This window comes from Triticum urartu, chromosome 1 (assembly GCF_003073215.2).
Source record: "Triticum urartu cultivar G1812 chromosome 1, Tu2.1, whole genome shotgun sequence".
In the NCBI taxonomy this organism is placed as follows: domain Eukaryota; kingdom Viridiplantae; phylum Streptophyta; class Magnoliopsida; order Poales; family Poaceae; genus Triticum; species Triticum urartu.
This window is the reverse complement of record NC_053022.1, coordinates 197,711,442-197,728,309: the sequence shown is the minus strand read 5'-3', so window position 1 is coordinate 197,728,309 and position 16,868 is coordinate 197,711,442. Positions and strand designations below refer to the sequence as shown.

Below are 16,868 nucleotides of genomic sequence, written 5' to 3'. Positions count from 1 at the left end.
CGCCGGCTGCCGGGGCGAGCAAGAGGGAAGAAGGAAAGGGGAACCCAGATTACGTACGGCGGCTAGAATAGAATTTAGGATTCGGGATTTGTTAACGAAACAGATGATAAATGGCCCACGTGCTTTGAGATTCGGTTTTGCCAGGTGTCCATCGTTGGAGCGGGTCTCCCGATCTCTGCGTGCGACCCAGGTCGCATAGGAGGTAGTTCTCTCCACGAGGTTAAACTCCGCTGTGGAGGGATCCTCGACGCTTCCGCTCACCGGCCAGTCCCAGTGGCCAGCCGTTGGTATTCAAAATCCGCCGAAGCGGCAGGCTAGCCGTTGAGCAAACGGCTCACACCTATCGGTTCTGCCGGTAACCGACATCCGAGCCGTCCTTTCCACTCCACTTCCTACTCTTCCAGTCTGTCGCATCCACCAATTTAAACCTCCGAGGCGAAGGGAAGGGGAGAGAAGACTTATTTGCATTTCAATCCAATAAAGAAAGAGAAACTTTTCCTTTTGTGCTCCGGCGATTAGGGATTTGGTGGCGGAGGCGGCAGGAGGCTCAGGCGGCGCGGGTCAATCGTTGCTGGGGCAGGGGGACGCGCTGCGTCAGATCCGCCGGAGAGGTAAGCTTTCTTGCGTTTACCCCCGTCTTTCTTGTTTCCAATGGAAAGGTAGAAATCTCCGTTTTCTTTTCCATCGCCGACTCCCTGGGGTTGCAGGTGATGTCGGCCCGTTTGGTGGGGCGGCCATTCGCCGGATCTTAGAAGGAGTTTGCTGTGGATTATTATTTTTCCATATCAAGGGTTCTCACGCGGATTTTGTCTCCGGGGGTTCCGCTACATTGCTGGATGCGTCTCCGATCACGTTGTATTCGGTTTCCCATAGAAAATTTCTTGTATCCGCAATGTGCAAAAAAAAAATTATGCAAAGAATGTTGGTTATGACCGAGGATTGGGCGAAGATTGCTAGTTGGTGATGTTGGGACCCTGCCTGCAAGATCTTAGTGTTTCTTGTGTGTGTTGGGGTGGGGGGCGGTCAGATTCTTTTGATCTTTTATAATATGGGCTAGCTTATGGGGGGCGGTTAGATTCTTGTGATATGAGGAACCTTGAAAGGTTCAATTGTGTCCACCACCATTTGCAAAGCAGACTAATATTGAACCTTTCAAGGCTCCTCATACCTTGAAAAAATCATATCACAATTTTGAGGAGATACAGAGGGTTTAGTGGTTCAAGATTTGGTTTTGCTCAAGGAGGGTTCTATAGTTCATGATTTGCCTGTGTTCACCCATAACATTAGTGCATAACAAGAATGTCACATACTATCATTAAGATGGAGATGGGATGGTGCAGTCATGTCCTGCCCATAGAGGACGAGACAACCAACCAAGGCTGCCTAGTCCAGGTATAATTAATAAACAGACCCCCGTCGTTTTGGTCTCCTGAAAGCATAGAGGGAAATTCGCCATATGGTGACTCATACTCACTGAGTCATAGATTGGTAACAAAAAATTCCATCCAAACTATTGCTGTCTCTGTGACTCAACTGGAGAATCTCATTACTTGCTTTTACATTCTTCAGAGCCTTTACATTGGCAATTATTGACGATACCACCACCTGTAGCTCCGATACCATGACGAATTTTGTGGATTTTCTGAAATATTTATTACCGAAAAAGGCTTTCGCCCCGCTTTATAAATATTTATTACCTACAGTTGCTAGGGATATACACCGACACAGACAAACACAGCCGAGCATGATGTACAAAATGAGGAGTTTTATTTGTGGTCATGTGGTTGAGGTTACAGTTATTGGACGTTATGTGACCTATTGTAAGCGGTGATACCTCGTACTCTGGTGATGGAGGTTTTGGTAACAAAAGGGGTGAGGTTGGGGGCACACCAAGGCTGTGGTGTATGTAAGTAGTGGAGTCAGAGTAGTACTGGCAACACATTAAACTTGGGAGGGATAGGCTGGTATGCTCGTGAAATGTTGGTGCTTGGTGGTTATTTTTTGATTACTTATTTATGCATCTTTTGCTGAAACGATGATTCTGAAGAAAATCATAGCCTACAAGTCGTATGCTCCATTTCTTAGTGCTGCTTCTATTAGTATTTCTTGATTAATAACCTACTTTGGTCCTCTTTACTTTTCCTTGGCAGCCTATGACCTATTCTCCTTCTGCGACACAACTCGTTGAAGGACTCACTGGGGGTTTGACATTATAATGATTCTTAGACCCTTCCCTGGCTTCTGCTACAGAGTGGAAATTGAATTTTCAGTGTTCACTCGCAATGACAAGTGACAAGGGAAGGACTTCAAAGAAGGCCGCTGAGGGTTCACCCTCTGCTTTGGCTGTGCCTGATGGAAGAGCCAGCAGTGGACCTCAGAAGGGGCAGTTGTCCAATGGGTAAAATAATTGTCAAAGAACCATGCACCAGGTTTTGTATTATACATGTAACTTTATGGATCTGATTCTTTGTACTTTAGGAGGACAACGGGTCCAGCAAGGCGCTCGACCAAGGGAAATTGGACCCTCGAAGAGGTAAAGCTTCGAAATCCGGTTTTGCGTAACTCTTGGCTAAATATATTTTTCAGAAGCATATGTTCTGTTCTTCGGTACTGTAGACTACCTGACTGAGATTTATACACAGAACTTGACTTTGTCCCAAATATTTCTTGTACTCCCTCCGATCCATATTAGTTGTCGCTGATTTAGTACAGACCAGCGACAATTAATATGGATTGGAGGGAGTAACATATTTGGTAATTGTGCATATGTATAATTAATTTAATAGTGCCAGCCATAAATAGTGTACGCTCGGAATTTTTGTGTCTAAATCAGGTACACTCATGTAGTCTGATGTTCTATATGTATGCTACTCAATTGTAGGACGATATACTTCGGAAGGCTGTTGAAATCCACAATGGGAAAAATTGGAAAAAGATAGGTATTTTGTTAACCAACACAACAGTTAGAAAATTGTTCAGTTATTGTATTTGCTAGCACTATTGCTTTAATTTCTGCCACTCTATAACTCGAAAATTTCTCTCCAGACGTGTATTTTATGGTTTGTTGATTTTTGTTGCATGATCCAAACCGACATATCTAAAATGAGGCTCCTTTATTTCACTGCTGCTCCGTGGTTAATAAATCACACAGTGCTCCTGTTAACTACTCAGTACCCCAATTCTACCTAGTTAGAGTTTCTGCTTGAGATAGTATCGCAAGATACTCAGGTTACATTTTGCAAAAGTTTGATTGCCGTGATATAGTCAAAAGTGCCTAGTATTTTTGTAAGTGGGAGAAGAAACATTCTAATTTTGGTTTTTGTGTATTTAGATGATTCCATGTCCATGTTTTATAATGAAAAGAACTGAATGGCGTATTATGGCATCCTTTTCCTGTGCAAGTTACGGTGAACCTCATGGTCGTGTATGTGTTACAGGAACCGACCATAATTTTGCGATCCATGGATTGCCAACTCTTTATTTATTGGGAACATCTTTTGGTTGCGTTGGCTAGTGCATGAAGCTTAACATGGTACCAGAGACCAAGGTCTTTAGTTCAAGTCCTGGCTCTCGCAGTTTATCCAAAAATTTCTGTTGCCCCCCTTTGTGTCCACGTATAGGCCTCTTGAGCCGTACCTCTGAGTCTATCCACATAAGTACAGGTTAAAGGCCAAATTGAACACAGCTTTCACAACTAATATCTGTCACAACATATTGATAGAACCCCAAAATATTAAATACTTTTAAGACAATTTTATGAATATGTTTTGCAACTATCTAACCAAGTATTATTGGGGATATTGGAAGTCGAAGTTTCAAAAGTTTACTTTCCCTCTGTCCAAAAATACAGCCTTTTAGGGAACCGGAAGAAGTATACTATCACATAATTACAGGTTAAAGGCCGAACTGAACACCACCTAGCTGAAGCAAACTCAATCTGTATAGCCTAGATGGATGCCTTGAGTGTTGCATACTAACTCCTAAAATATTGAATCTTGCAATCATGCTGGCTGTAGGGCCCTAGGCTCATGTTCCCAACATATATGCTTTTACTGAAAAAGGCTTTCGCCCCGCTTTATATATAAAGCACCAACGGCATACAGACTGCAAACACCTGACACCACACACACACCCAAGGCAGATACAAGGGAGCTGACGACCAGCAACACTACTCCCAAGATCTGATAGAGGCAAGGTGTCCCGATGTTTCGATGAGATGGTGGCTATCGTTTTCTGTGGGAGTCGACCTTGACGATCCGACTACGAACGTGCGAGACGTCGCGCCTTAGCAATCGCTAAACCAACTTCCGAGGGTTATTGACCACGCCGGAGCACGATCAACCTGACCACGAGGGTCTGTTTCCTGCGAGCAAACGAAGAACAAGCAAGAAACTGAGATTGCAATCGGGATATTGCGAATATAAGATGAAAGCTTTATTGATCAAGGTGGGGTTCTGTGACGTCTTGGTCTGGTCGTTGGACACAAACGAAGTAATCGCTAAACCAACTTCCGAGGGGTTATTGACCACGCCGGAGCACGATCAACCTGACCACGAGGGCCTGTTTCCTGCGAGCAAACGAAGAACAAGCAAGAAACTGAGATTGCAATCTGGATATTGCGAATATAAGATGAAAGCTTTATTGATCAAGGTGGGGTTCTGTGACGTCTTGGTCTGGTCGTTGGACACAAACGAAGTACGTGAAGTTGCAGCTATGGCGAACTTTTAATCTAAACAAAACCCAAAGTCTAAACGACGCCCTAAGGGCTGTATATATGGAGGAAGAGGGGGGAATTTCGTGGCCCTTGAGGGTGGGGTCCGAAACCAACCCTAACTCTTGTTTCCCCACACATACGGACTCTAAAAATAGCCTATACTTAAGTATTTCGAAATTACATGGGCCTGGCCCATTAATAAGGTGACGCAACACCTAGAATAGCCTATGGACGAATATTATGAAGTGGCATCTTGTATATTTCGCCCAAGGCTTCATGCACTCCTTATGGCGGCTTCAAAGTCCTGAAATCATCACTTGTAACTCCGTTCTTGATCCCCTTGCGCATGCCATCAACTCCATGCGTGTTCTTGCTCCAATGTTCATCCTTCTCCAAGCTAGGCCCTTCATTTGTAAGCAAAACAAATGTATCCAATTTAGGCAGCATCATAATCTCATGAACATTAGAATCATTACCAAGAAACGAAAGTACCTGGTAATTTAATTGGCGTGCGCGAGCTCTAGTAATTGGTCCAGTATATGTAACAGTAGGGGCTGTGGGTGTAACAATGGTATTGATGTCCTCATCAAGATCCCAAAGCAAACAACAAGTAGACAGAAGAGCATAGCTAAGGAACCAAGTCACCGCGAGGAGACAGAGCCGAAACTTGACGAACCAGGAACTCCAGAGCGGTGCTTTCAGGAAAGAAACGACATCGGAGAGCCGCCACCGCCCGATCCACTTAATCGGGGTTTTCACCCGGAGTAATGCGAAGGACGCAGGGCCACCGCGATGGAGCCTTCAGGAAGGGAACGGCGCAAGGATGCCGCCGCCATCGGTCTGGCCCGAACCAGACGAGGTTTTCACCCCGGCCACGACCCTCTGCCTCCGCCCAGGGTACGACATGATGGGAGAGCGCCGGCCGTACCACCACCGTAGAGCGTCGAAGGCCCGCCCCCATGCCGCCCTTGCGGCCATGAAAGCGAGACCGTCAGCGCCCGAGCTACGAGCTCCGCCCACGAGCCCGCAGCTCCCACCACCAAGGCCACCGCCCTGCATCCAGACACTCCGGAGACCTCTAAGGTACGGGCTTTGAGCCAACCGGCAGGACCTAAGCACCATCGGAACGGCCGGTGGCCGTCCCACCCCGAACCCCGATCTGCAGCCAAGAGGCACTAAGCCTGGAAGAGAGGGGAGGGGGAGCGGAGCTCGTCTGGACCGGCACAGCGCACCCCTGCGCCAGTGACAGGTAGTCGGTCTACCCATCCCTCCATCAGCCTCCCCTGCGTCACCCCTAACGCCCTACCACGGCCATCGGCCAGATCCAGGCGAGGAAGAAGCAGCCACCCGTCCGCCGGCGAGGGCCACCAAATCGGCTGCACCCAGCCGCCGAAGAGGGCCTCCAGAGGAGCCAACAACTTGACCCGCACCTCTGCCGTGACGCCATGGCGCCCCACCGCCAGGTACTGTCACCCGCCTCGAGTAGAGCCGCCGCAGCCCACGTCGCCCACACGGCAGAACCAGCCAACGCCGACGCCTCCACCCCGGCCACGCATCCGCTGTGCACCGCCCGCGTCCAGCCCACCACGCCTGGCCTGCCGCTCCGCAGCACCACCATCGAGCACCACCATGCGCCGCCGCGCCCCAGATCCGTGTTTCACCACCGCTCGGGGGTGCTCGCCCACTCCAGGTCCCCACAAGCGAGGAGTGAAAGGGCCCTGCCGCCGCCAGCACCCACCGGGATTTGCCCGGCGGCGCGGACAGGCGGTGGCGAGGGGAGGAAGGGGGAGGGGGGTCGCGCGCCGGCGGCTAGGGTTTTAGTTCACATATATGCTTTTAGTCCACCTCTATGAATGTGTTTTTAGATTTTCTCAATTAATTGATGGCCTAACTAATACACATATTTTGCACCAAGAAAGGGTTAACAATAAATATGCCCTCCTGGAGCACTAGCCTCTCCACAGCGCCTGACAAACTTGTCTGGAAGTGGAATGAGGCAGGCACCTACACTGCCAAATCTGCCTAGCTCGCCTCCTTCCACGGATCGACGGCCTGCAGCGACTGGAAGCTTACCTTGAAGAGCTGGGCGCCACCAAAGGTGAATTTTTTTCACTGGTTAACCAGCTTGGACCGCTGCTAGACGGCGGATCGCCTTGCTCGGCATGGGCTGCAACACCACTCCGCCTGCCCCTTATGCGACCAAGCACGAGAGACTATGCATCATCTCCTGCTAGACTGCCCCTTCTCACGACAGGTCTGGCACCAAATTCTCTCTTGGATGCGCATGACTTGCACGCCGCCTGACAACAACCGATCCCTGCTCGATTGGTGGCACACCGCTAGGCATGACACACCAGCACCAATGAGCAAGGGCCTGGCCTCAGCAACACTCCTCACATCCTGGATGATCTAGAAGCACAGAAATGATTGCATCTTCGACCGTGCGCGCCCATCCGTTCAATCCCTTGTAGGCAGCATAAAGGACGAGGCCCGGCTCTGGGCCAGGGCAGGCACCATTGGACTTAGACTAGTCCTCCCAACAACCTGGGATGTACACTAATGACTGTTGCCTGATTGTAAAACTACCTCCTCGGAGTACTGTAACTGCTCCTGTCCTCCGTTTGCTCCGGGTGAAAATCTTGATCCTTTGGATCGGGCGGTGGCGACGCTTCGGAGCCGTATCCTTCTTGAAGGCACCGTCTTGGAGCACATGTGTGTCGGCGGTCAGCTTGTGTCCTTGTGGTGGCTAGTTCATGGTGGAAGGCTCTGTCATCCCTGTAGTTGTTCTTATTGCTCATCTTTTGCTCGCTTGGGGTTGATGTTGCTGATCTTTAGCACCTTTGTATCTTGTCCTGGGTGTGTGCATTGTGGTGTGGTGGTGTTTGTTTCGGATGTTCGTGGTCCTTTGCTTTATATATAAAGCGGGGTGAAAGCCTTTTTCGGTAAACCCCTCTTTTCAATGAAATGAAACGCAAGTCCCTTTGCGTTTTCTCGAAAAAAAATATGCCCTCCTGGATAATGCTTGTGTTTTTCTTATTTTGCGCACCAATAAATTACACTTTGTACATACTGTTCTCAAACTTCATTGTTATATTATGCTAGCTCCATCTTACAACTGATCTACTAGAAGAAATTGTCAGTATTCTTTAAATATGGTGGCCATATCATTTCAGATATCGCTAACTAGAGTAAATATGATTAGATGTGATCATGCCTTGCACACTAAAGACAAAACGTTCAACAGTTTTTGGCTACACCTACTTGTCTATTTTGTACAAGGCACATTTCATAATAATTTAGCATGGCGTGTTTTGGTGAACATGTTCTAAACATATGATGCACATCTATGTTTTTTTAGATGCATGTACATGAAACTTTTCCCTTGGATTTCATCACGGTTTGACTTAACTTTATGCTTTTGTATGAAGTTTTTTCCCATGACTATTAATGAAAAGTCTTGTTGCATCTTTATCGTAATACGATGCTTGATAAACTACATGTTTTTTCCTTCCAGCTGAGTGTTTTCCTGATAGGACCGACGTTCAATGCTTGCATAGGTGGCAGAAGGTTTTGAATCCTGAGCTAGTCAAAGGGCCATGGTCTAAAGAAGTAAGATCCATATTGAATGATTTTCATTTCTATATTTTAGAAACCAATCCCTAATAATGAACAACATCACATGCCACATTATTCCGTTCGTTGTCCTTCTTTTCAGGAAGATGACATCATTATTCAGATGGTAAAGAAATATGGACCCACGAAATGGTCAACCATCGCCCAAGCTTTGTCAGGACGCATTGGGAAGCAATGTCGCGAAAGGTATGGCATATTAACTCATTTTGCCTTCTATGGAAGTATATGCCACGATAAGTACCGATAATATCAATTCCAGGGATAGTACCGAAGCATGTTGGCTACTATGAAAGTACTTCATCCGTTCCAACATACATAGCATATTAGGTTTTGCTAGGACAAGCCTTTGACCAATACTATTAATGTAACTTTTGTGATACAAAATCACAACCACAAATAATTACTTTGGAAAATGAACCTAATGACATCAATTTTATGTCACACAAAGTATATAAGGCTTGTACTTTTCGAGAAAACGCAAATGGCTTTTGCGTTTCATTGCATTGGAAAGAAAGGGGAATTTACATCCTCCTAGGAGGTAGTTTTACACAGCCAAGAGGGGCTCAGTGGACATCCCAGGATGGTGGCAAAACGACCCTGAGCCCTTGAGCTCCGGCCTTTGCCCAACATCGGGTCTCGTCTTTAATCCTGTCTACCAACTCGTTCAGCGAAGGTCTCACATGGTCGAAAACACACGCGTTCCTATGCTTCCAAACCATCCACGGTACCAGGAGCGCCACAGATTTGAGCACCTTGCGAAGTGCTGGCGGTGTCGAGTCCTTTGCGCGCAGCCACCAATCCGTGAGCGAGCCGTCGTGCTCGGGCGCCGGTGCCGGTAGGCGTAGCCAAGACAGGACCTCATGCCAAGTCTGCCTAGTGAATGGGCACGTAAGCATTAGGTGTCCAATCGTCTCCGGTTCTTGGTCGCACAGAAGGCACCTAATGCACAGATGTATTTTGAAACAGAGAGAGTATATGTTTTATGGAAAAGCATTGAAATCAGTCGGATGATGAACGCGCTTCGTAAGCCGTCTTCAGCGCGCGCCACGCGTCCGCTGGGCCCACGCGCCGCTTATCTCTGTTCCTCCCTTATCTCTTCCTCCCGATGCGCTGAGCCGCTCGTTCTTTCTTCCTCTTCTTCTTCCTTCTCCACACCGCCCCACACACCAGCACCGTTGCCCGTCGTCGTAGACCAGCGCCGCCACCACCACGCGTTGCTGCACCGCTGCTACAAACTGTCGTCGCCTAGTGTCGCTGCACCGCTGCTGCAAATCGCTGTCACCGCTCACCTCGTGCTGCCGTAGGCTAGGCTGGGCGGAAGCTGCTGTCATGGCCGGCGGGAGCTGCGTGCAACAGGTGAAGTAGAGCGGGCTCGCCGGCGTTGCAATGAAGCAGCACAGGGCCGCCGGAGCTGCAGTGAAGCGCCTTTGGAGCTGCGATGAAGCGCCGCCGGAGTTGATTGAAATGCCGCCGGAGTTGCAACGAAGCTCGCCGGAGTTTCAATGAAGCGCCGTGGGGCTGTTGAAGCTTAGTCGGCGCTACAATGGAGCACGACCGGCGCTGTAGTGAAACACCGCGGGGATCGCCGGAGTTGCAATGAAGCGACGCGGCCGGCGCTGCAGTGGAGCGCTGCGGGGATCGCCGGAGTTGCAATGAAGCGCCTTGGTCGGCGCTGCAGTGGAGCGCCGCGGAGATGCCGGAGTTGGAATGCCGGAGTTGGAATGAAGCGCCACGGCCGGCGCTGCAGTGGAGCGCCGCAGGGATCGCTGGAGTTGCAATGAAGCGCCGCGGCGGGGTTGTCAGTGGTGCAATGGAGCGCCATCGGGGGCCGTCGGTGCCGCCATGGAGCTGCTGCCATGACTGTGTCGTGGTGTTGTCTGATCCTGCGGCTGGGATTTGAGTGTCAGATCGGACGGCTCTGGGGGCGACTTAAATTTGTAACAAATCAATCGGCTGATTTGTAGCAGCCGCCATGTTTTATTGTGGAACTTAAACTTCTACCATATATTCTATTGATACTAGTAGTTAACCGTGATACTGAATTACTGAAGGTATTCTCTTGATCAATTGCTATGGTTCATCGCATGGTGATTATTCTATATATTTCATATTTTAGCACGCGTTCTTTTATGGGGACGTATGTAGTGCAAATGAACAGTGGTGTAATTTTTGAGGATCACGGCGAACTGGGCACCAAGACAGTATAAAAATTTCTAAGTTTCTGATCAGATATCTGCATTTAGGTGGCACAATCACCTTAATTGTATGTAGTGCAAATGAATAGTGGTGTAATTTTTGAGGGTCACGTCGAACTGGGCACCAAGACAGTATAAAAATTTCTAAGTTTCTGATCAGATATCTGCATTTAGGTGGCACAATCACCTTAATCCTGGTATAAACAAAGATGCATGGACGCAACAAGAGGAGATAAGGCTCATTCAGGCTCATCACATATACGGAAACAAATGGGCTGAACTGTCAAAATTTCTACCAGGAAGGTAACAATTTTACCCTCTGCTAGCGCAATTAGAATTTTCAGTAATGCGATTAGAATTGGAAAAAGTGAATGCTTTGTGAATTGGTAATAATTTATTTCCAGTTTATCTTATGTCTTCACAGTTTGAAAACCTGCTTTTCTATGTTGAATACTTGTATACAAGTAAGAAATGCATCATAACATTGTCCTGTTGGAGTACTAGTGAGCTGGTTTGGACAATAAGGATAACTGAACTAGTGTTTTTATGTTTCCCTGTTAGGACGGACAATGCAATAAAAAATCATTGGCACAGCTCAGTTAAGAAGAAATATGAATCGTATAGAGCAGAAGGATTACTGGCTCAGTTCCAGGGCCTACCAGCTGCTCTATATCCTAGAGGGAGTCTAAATGTTGATTCATCATCTGCAATGACGCAGCAAAATAGTGATGGCAGTGGTTTGAATGTTAATCAGGAGGTACAAGATTCCTCGGAGTTTAGCCAATCAGCATTGGCTAATATTTCTTCTTCTCAAGTGGAGCAAGTTGATGAGCCTGTGGGCTGTCATGGGCAAATACATTCCAGTGATGGAGCGCATGACTCTTACTCTTCATGTCAGGAAGCATGCGATACTAAAGCCAACGATGCTGCCTCTACTTCACCAGAGACTCGTCACCAGTTGTCAATCTCCGAAAATGATCCAGATATGCACTGGCAGCAAGACCTTTCTGTAGCCGACTTCGATCTTCAGTCAGAACTGTGGCAGGATATTTCTTATCAGAGTCTTACTGCACCAGACTCCATCAGTGCTGATTCTTTCTTCAGCCCAAATTACCAGCACAGTGCATGCTCATCTGAAGTTGCGAACAATTTTGAAGAACCACTTTATCCATTGCATACATACTCATCAAGCAGGACAGGCACTGTGCATCATCAAAGTTCTGCAACATCAGTACCTCCATCCTTTATTTGTTCAGGCCGTGCTAGCCAGATTGTTTCCAGTGAACTGCCTATAGTACCAGAATCCAAAGAGCAACAGATGACAAGTGTTGAAGAGTCACTGCCTATAGTACCAGAATCCAAAGAGCAACAGCTGACAAGTGTTGAAGAGTCACAACCTTTGGAATCTACAACCATGGGAAGAGAAGCGTCACCAAACCATGGTAAATCCGTGGTAGGACAAAAGCAGCATTCAGAATCTTTATGCTATGAACCTCCTTGCTTTCCAAGCCTTGAAGTTCCATTTGTCAGCTGCGAGCTCATAAGCTCGAGTGACCTGCCAGAATATAGTCCTCTTGGCATTCGACAGTTCATGAGGCCATCCATGAGCTTCTCCACTCCACTAAGATTATGGAGCTCCCCTACACGCGATAGGAGTCCTGATGATGTGCTGAAAAGTGCTGCCAAAAGTTCTGTATGCACACCGTCGATAATGAAGAAGCGGCAGAGAGAGCCCCCATCTCCTATTCCAGATGTAAGACTTGCAAAGAAAATGGGTACTGAAAAGGATTGTGGTAGCTCAGCCATGCCATCCACAAGAACTGAGAGATCTTGCAGAGATGCCACTCGAGATGATTCGCTTGATTTGATTCCTGAAAATTTGAAAGATATCATTTATCAGGGTAAAACTGAAGATAATGCAAACATAAATACTTTGGAGAAACGAGAGAGATGTTCCACTACCGAGAGGGATACCGCTTACAATCTAGTGAGTGTTCTCATACTACTGATTCTTCCTTTTATTCATTACCATAATGCCAGGGTATTGCCAATCAATCATGGTAAGGTAGGTAGCATACACTGGGAATATCCCCGGTGTCTGAACTCTGAAATACTGGTTACCAGGGAAGTACAAACTGGGTGTTAACTCTTAAGGTAGCATGGGCAGTTGGCAAATAATTCAGCAACAGGCAATAAAATTTCAAGACTAACGTGAAGCTGGTAAATTTAAACGAGTGTCGTGCTTATACATGTTTCCTTACCTGATCTTCTCCTTGCCAAAATGGTTTAATGCAGGTATCCGCAGGGATTCTTACTGATAGGAATGGTCCAAATCCAGAACGTCGGAAGCTAAATACCCCTACAAAATCTTTTTCTAAAGACATAATATCTTCTCGATCAAAACCAACAGAACTTCTCGTTGAAAAATATTCAGTGTATATCAATGCTGATTATGAGTATGTAAACATGTAAGGTTTATACTCTCTTATATTTTTCTATCTAAGCAGTTTCTTTTGTTTAATAGACATATGAACTGTATAGTTCTTTAACATCAATCGAATCAGTGTATGTCATTTTTATCAAATTAAGAGTTGACACATGAAACACATCTTGTGCAAACCAATAGCTAAAATATTTTCTACTTTATTCTTTTTTTAAAGAACATGTGCCACCTAACTTGGCTGACACATGGATGTCATGTCACGAATAAATATTGAAAATAATTAGGTTAATACTATCGAATCTTGCCAAAATCATTTCACGCCCATTTTAACTAAAAGTTATTGATTCTTGTTCCTATGAATTTTAGACTATCCTACATTACAATTCCAAACTAAGTTATGTTTTTAATTCTGAAAAAGAATACAGATTATCTTATTGTTTACTAAGTTGTTCACTATTTCTTCATGTGTAGTCCAATCCATTATCTTCCATGTTGGTAAATTTAATCAGGGAGATTTATCATGTTGAAGTTTAATTAATTTATTACTTTTCTTATTTATCATTAGTATCTAGGTTGATAAGTAAACATATGTGAAATATTTTTTTAAGTGTACTAGATTGGTAAGTACATTTGCACCTAAACTATTTTTGTGTTGATTTGATCTTCAAACAAATTTGTAATCATGCACCAGATATGTTGTGGCTGCCTGACTTGTATTGTTTCCACCACCACTTGAGCGTTAGCATATTTCTTATCTAAACAAAACAGAAGTATTAAATCTTTTCGTAGTAAACTTTTTCTCGTGTTGCCCCAAGTCTGTTAAGTTGCAATAACAAACTCCTATCTGGTTATAACCATAGCTCTCTCTGTCCTGTTGTAAATTACTACTCCCTCTCTAAAGAAATATAAGACTGTTCACGCTCTTATATTTCTTTACAGAGGGAGTATTTACCTTGTTATGCGGCCTCAATGATACAACAAAAGGAATCCTTTTTTATTGTTGATATTCCTCTAATAGTGTGAGTAAAGAGTTCCCACCATTAATAGTGAATCTCCGAACTGCTATTTTTGCAGACTAGCTGATACCCCAGGAATCAAAAGAGGGTTAGAATCTCCTTCTGCATGGAAATCTCCTTTGTTCACAAACTTCCAGGTAGTTTATTTGCATTACTGCATCATAGAGGCCAGTTATAATTATGTTCAGTACACTTGCAAACAAAAGTTATATTTCCAATCAATACGTTGCTGTTTGGAGTAATACTTGTGCGCTTAAAGTAGCTGTCGTCATGCTGTTCTTTTTAGGATGGATTCTTCATGAGCCCAACAGGCACAACTTTTGATGCTCTAGGATTGGTGAAGCAAATAAATGAGCAGAACGCTCCAGCTCTGGAGGAAGCGCATGAACTCCTGGAAAGTGGGAGCCTATGTAACAAGGAAAGCTCTGATAAGGAAAACATAAAACATATTGTTATCAAGAAGGAACATGCTACAACCAATCAGATATCCAATGTCATGGTACGTAAACTTCACCGCCGCCTATTTTGAATACTACTACTGATGGTTGCTATTGATTGTATTGAAATTCAATGAAAATGTTACGTATGTTGAATTCGCATGAGGTTCCTCGAACCGACGCCATGTCATGCAAGAAGAAAACATAGAAACTTTTTACTGCAACAAAATGCGAACCTTGAGTGCCTACATCATGTTCACTAATTAATAACCTTATTACTTCTGCAGTCGGAAGCAAGGATTCTTGATTTCAACGAGTGCACCACACCTGTGAAGAAGAAAGAAGACAACAGATGCAGCACTTTAGGAAGATCTCCAACTTCCTCTTATGTCTTGAAGAATGTGCGGTAGCGTCTTGAGAAAGCTTTTCTGATGCAGAATCAGTATGTACATGCCTGTAGCTCCTATTAATTTAATTGTATACATTTTTCTGCTTCTTTTATCTATATACTCATTGCTCGTCACTCCTCATTGTCTATGCATGTCTATTGTGTTAAAACTTTGTCATGCTGCTCGCGGTTAAAGAAAAAGGGCTTACCATATGGTCTTACAATCAAACTTATTTGTCATGGGGACATTTGTGAAAGTCGTAATGCCATCGAGAAGAACACAACTTCATAGTATGTCATGGAAAAATGTCAGGAGATCTCACACTTGTGTTTCCAACCTTGAGTTACTCGGGAAAGGTGGACCGTGCCAGCTGCGAAATATTATTGCTCTAAGATAATGTGTGAATGTCCATAAAATGTCACAGAGAAGAACGCAACTTCGTGTTATGCCATGGGAAAAATGCCAGGAAGGGACATAGCTATATTTTGAACCTTGAGTTCCTTGGTGAAGAGGAATCATTCTGATATGTCGGTTTCTCATTTAGTTTTATTTTTTTATCAAACTTTTGGTGTTTGGTTGTGTGCATCTTCGTTATGTAGAGGCCGGATGTTACTCATCATGCTTTGTATCCGCTTGATGCTACATTTTGAGTTAATAAAAGCGCCATTTATCGAAAAAGCTATATTTCGAACCTTGAGTTCCTTGGTGAAGACGAATCATTCCTGCTGCGAATGAGTACTATCTAAAAATGTTACCTTTTTTTATTTTTACAATGTATAAAATCCAATTTGTGCACAGATCCTTTAAAACTCTTAAGCTCACTTGAGAGGGAGGCTATTGGTTGATTGGGGGATGTGGCTTGTGTGATGGGTCCTCGGTGTATTGGTCATTTGTCTCGGCGTGTCGGTCTGCTCGCCCAACTCCAATACCGGTTGTATTTGTGTTGCTCACTTATTCTCAATTGGGTTGTGTGGCCTTTTCACCGTCTTATAGATTTGGGGAAGAGGAGGAAAAGCTACCGGCTTAGGCTTAGGGCATGTACAATGGTTGATAAGATAGTCTTATCTTAAGTTTTGCATGTAATTTAGAGATGACAAAAAAGAAAGTCTACAATGGGTCATCTCTTAGCCTTATCTTCAATAACTAGCAATTCCTACAAACATGGTGAGACATATTGTGCTAAGAGATCATCTCTTGTCTTCTCTTAAATAAAGAAGACAAACCTTTTCTTATGAGCTCTCTCTCCTTCACCTCATCAATGATCTTACATGGCATTCTTAAGATAGCACCATTATACATGCCCTTAGGCGCCACACAGGCCAAGCGCACCGTTGTCGCACCTTTCGCCTACATATCATAGCACCGCCAGTCTCCTCGACCCCGCCCAACCGCATACACCTATGCCGCTGTCGTTGGATGGCCTCTGCGCTCTTCCAGCAGATGCGCTGGAGGCGAGGTGGGTTTAGGCCAATGCTTGATGTTGATGGACTCTCCCAGCGTGATTGCAGTTCCTGACGGCCGGACGTTGACGATCTCTATTCGGCTCCACCTGTGTTGCCCTCCCGTCTGGCCTGTGTCGTGCTTGGTTCGTTTTGCTCCATTATATTACTACTCCCTCCGTTCCAAATTATTCGTCGCAAAAATAGATGTATCTAGAACTAAAATACATCTAAATACATCCATACCCACGACAAATAATTTGGAATGGAGGGAGTACTAGTCAATGTGTACGTGCAATGCACGTTAATTTGGAAGTATATTAAGTGCATGCAGATATTAAGTAGAATATTATTTGTGTGTTATTATGTGATTAGCACTATATTTGGCATGAAATTAATTACACGTTAAACGTGTTGAGCGCTCAACTTTGAAGCAGTCTAGGTAGTTGGATTGACATGATTTGATGGCCCAGATTTATTGAATCTATCCTTTTGGGTCTTTTTTATATTGGTAGACTAGTAAACATGTCTGTGCGTTGCAACGTGTTAGAGGCTAGAGTTCTGTCCGGTCTTGGTCGAAGACAGTAGGGGAAGGAGGGGGA

At 45.2% G+C, this 16,868-nt stretch overlaps 1 protein-coding gene across 1 annotated transcript; it reads left to right on the top strand.

Moving 5' to 3' along the window:
- Window positions 1-245: 245 nt before the first annotated feature.
- LOC125553886 (myb-related protein B-like) lies at window positions 246-15,055 on the top strand. Its single transcript, XM_048717540.1, has 12 exons — window positions 246-611; window positions 2,151-2,398; window positions 2,479-2,533; window positions 2,882-2,939; window positions 8,229-8,323; window positions 8,430-8,533; window positions 10,717-10,845; window positions 11,104-12,529; window positions 12,838-13,010; window positions 14,060-14,138; window positions 14,288-14,500; window positions 14,726-15,055. Exons 2-12 carry the CDS (start codon window positions 2,283-2,285, stop codon window positions 14,846-14,848), a joined length of 2,571 nt encoding a protein of 856 aa, XP_048573497.1. The 5' UTR covers window positions 246-611; window positions 2,151-2,282; the 3' UTR covers window positions 14,849-15,055.
- Window positions 15,056-16,868: the final 1,813 nt, after the last annotated feature.

What these genes read in the sequence shown, in the direction of transcription:
- LOC125553886 (XM_048717540.1), top strand. Translation starts at nt 2,283, where the DNA reads ATGACAAGTGACAAGGGAAGGACTTCAAAGAAGGCCGCTGAGGGTTCA. An exon ending in GGGATACCGCTTACAATCTA is followed by an intron (nt 12,530 to 12,837) that starts GTGAGTGTTCTC and finishes GGTTTAATGCAG; the next exon opens with GTATCCGCAGGGATTCTTAC. An exon ending in GATTATGAGTATGTAAACAT is followed by an intron (nt 13,011 to 14,059) that starts GTAAGGTTTATA and finishes CTATTTTTGCAG; the next exon opens with ACTAGCTGATACCCCAGGAA.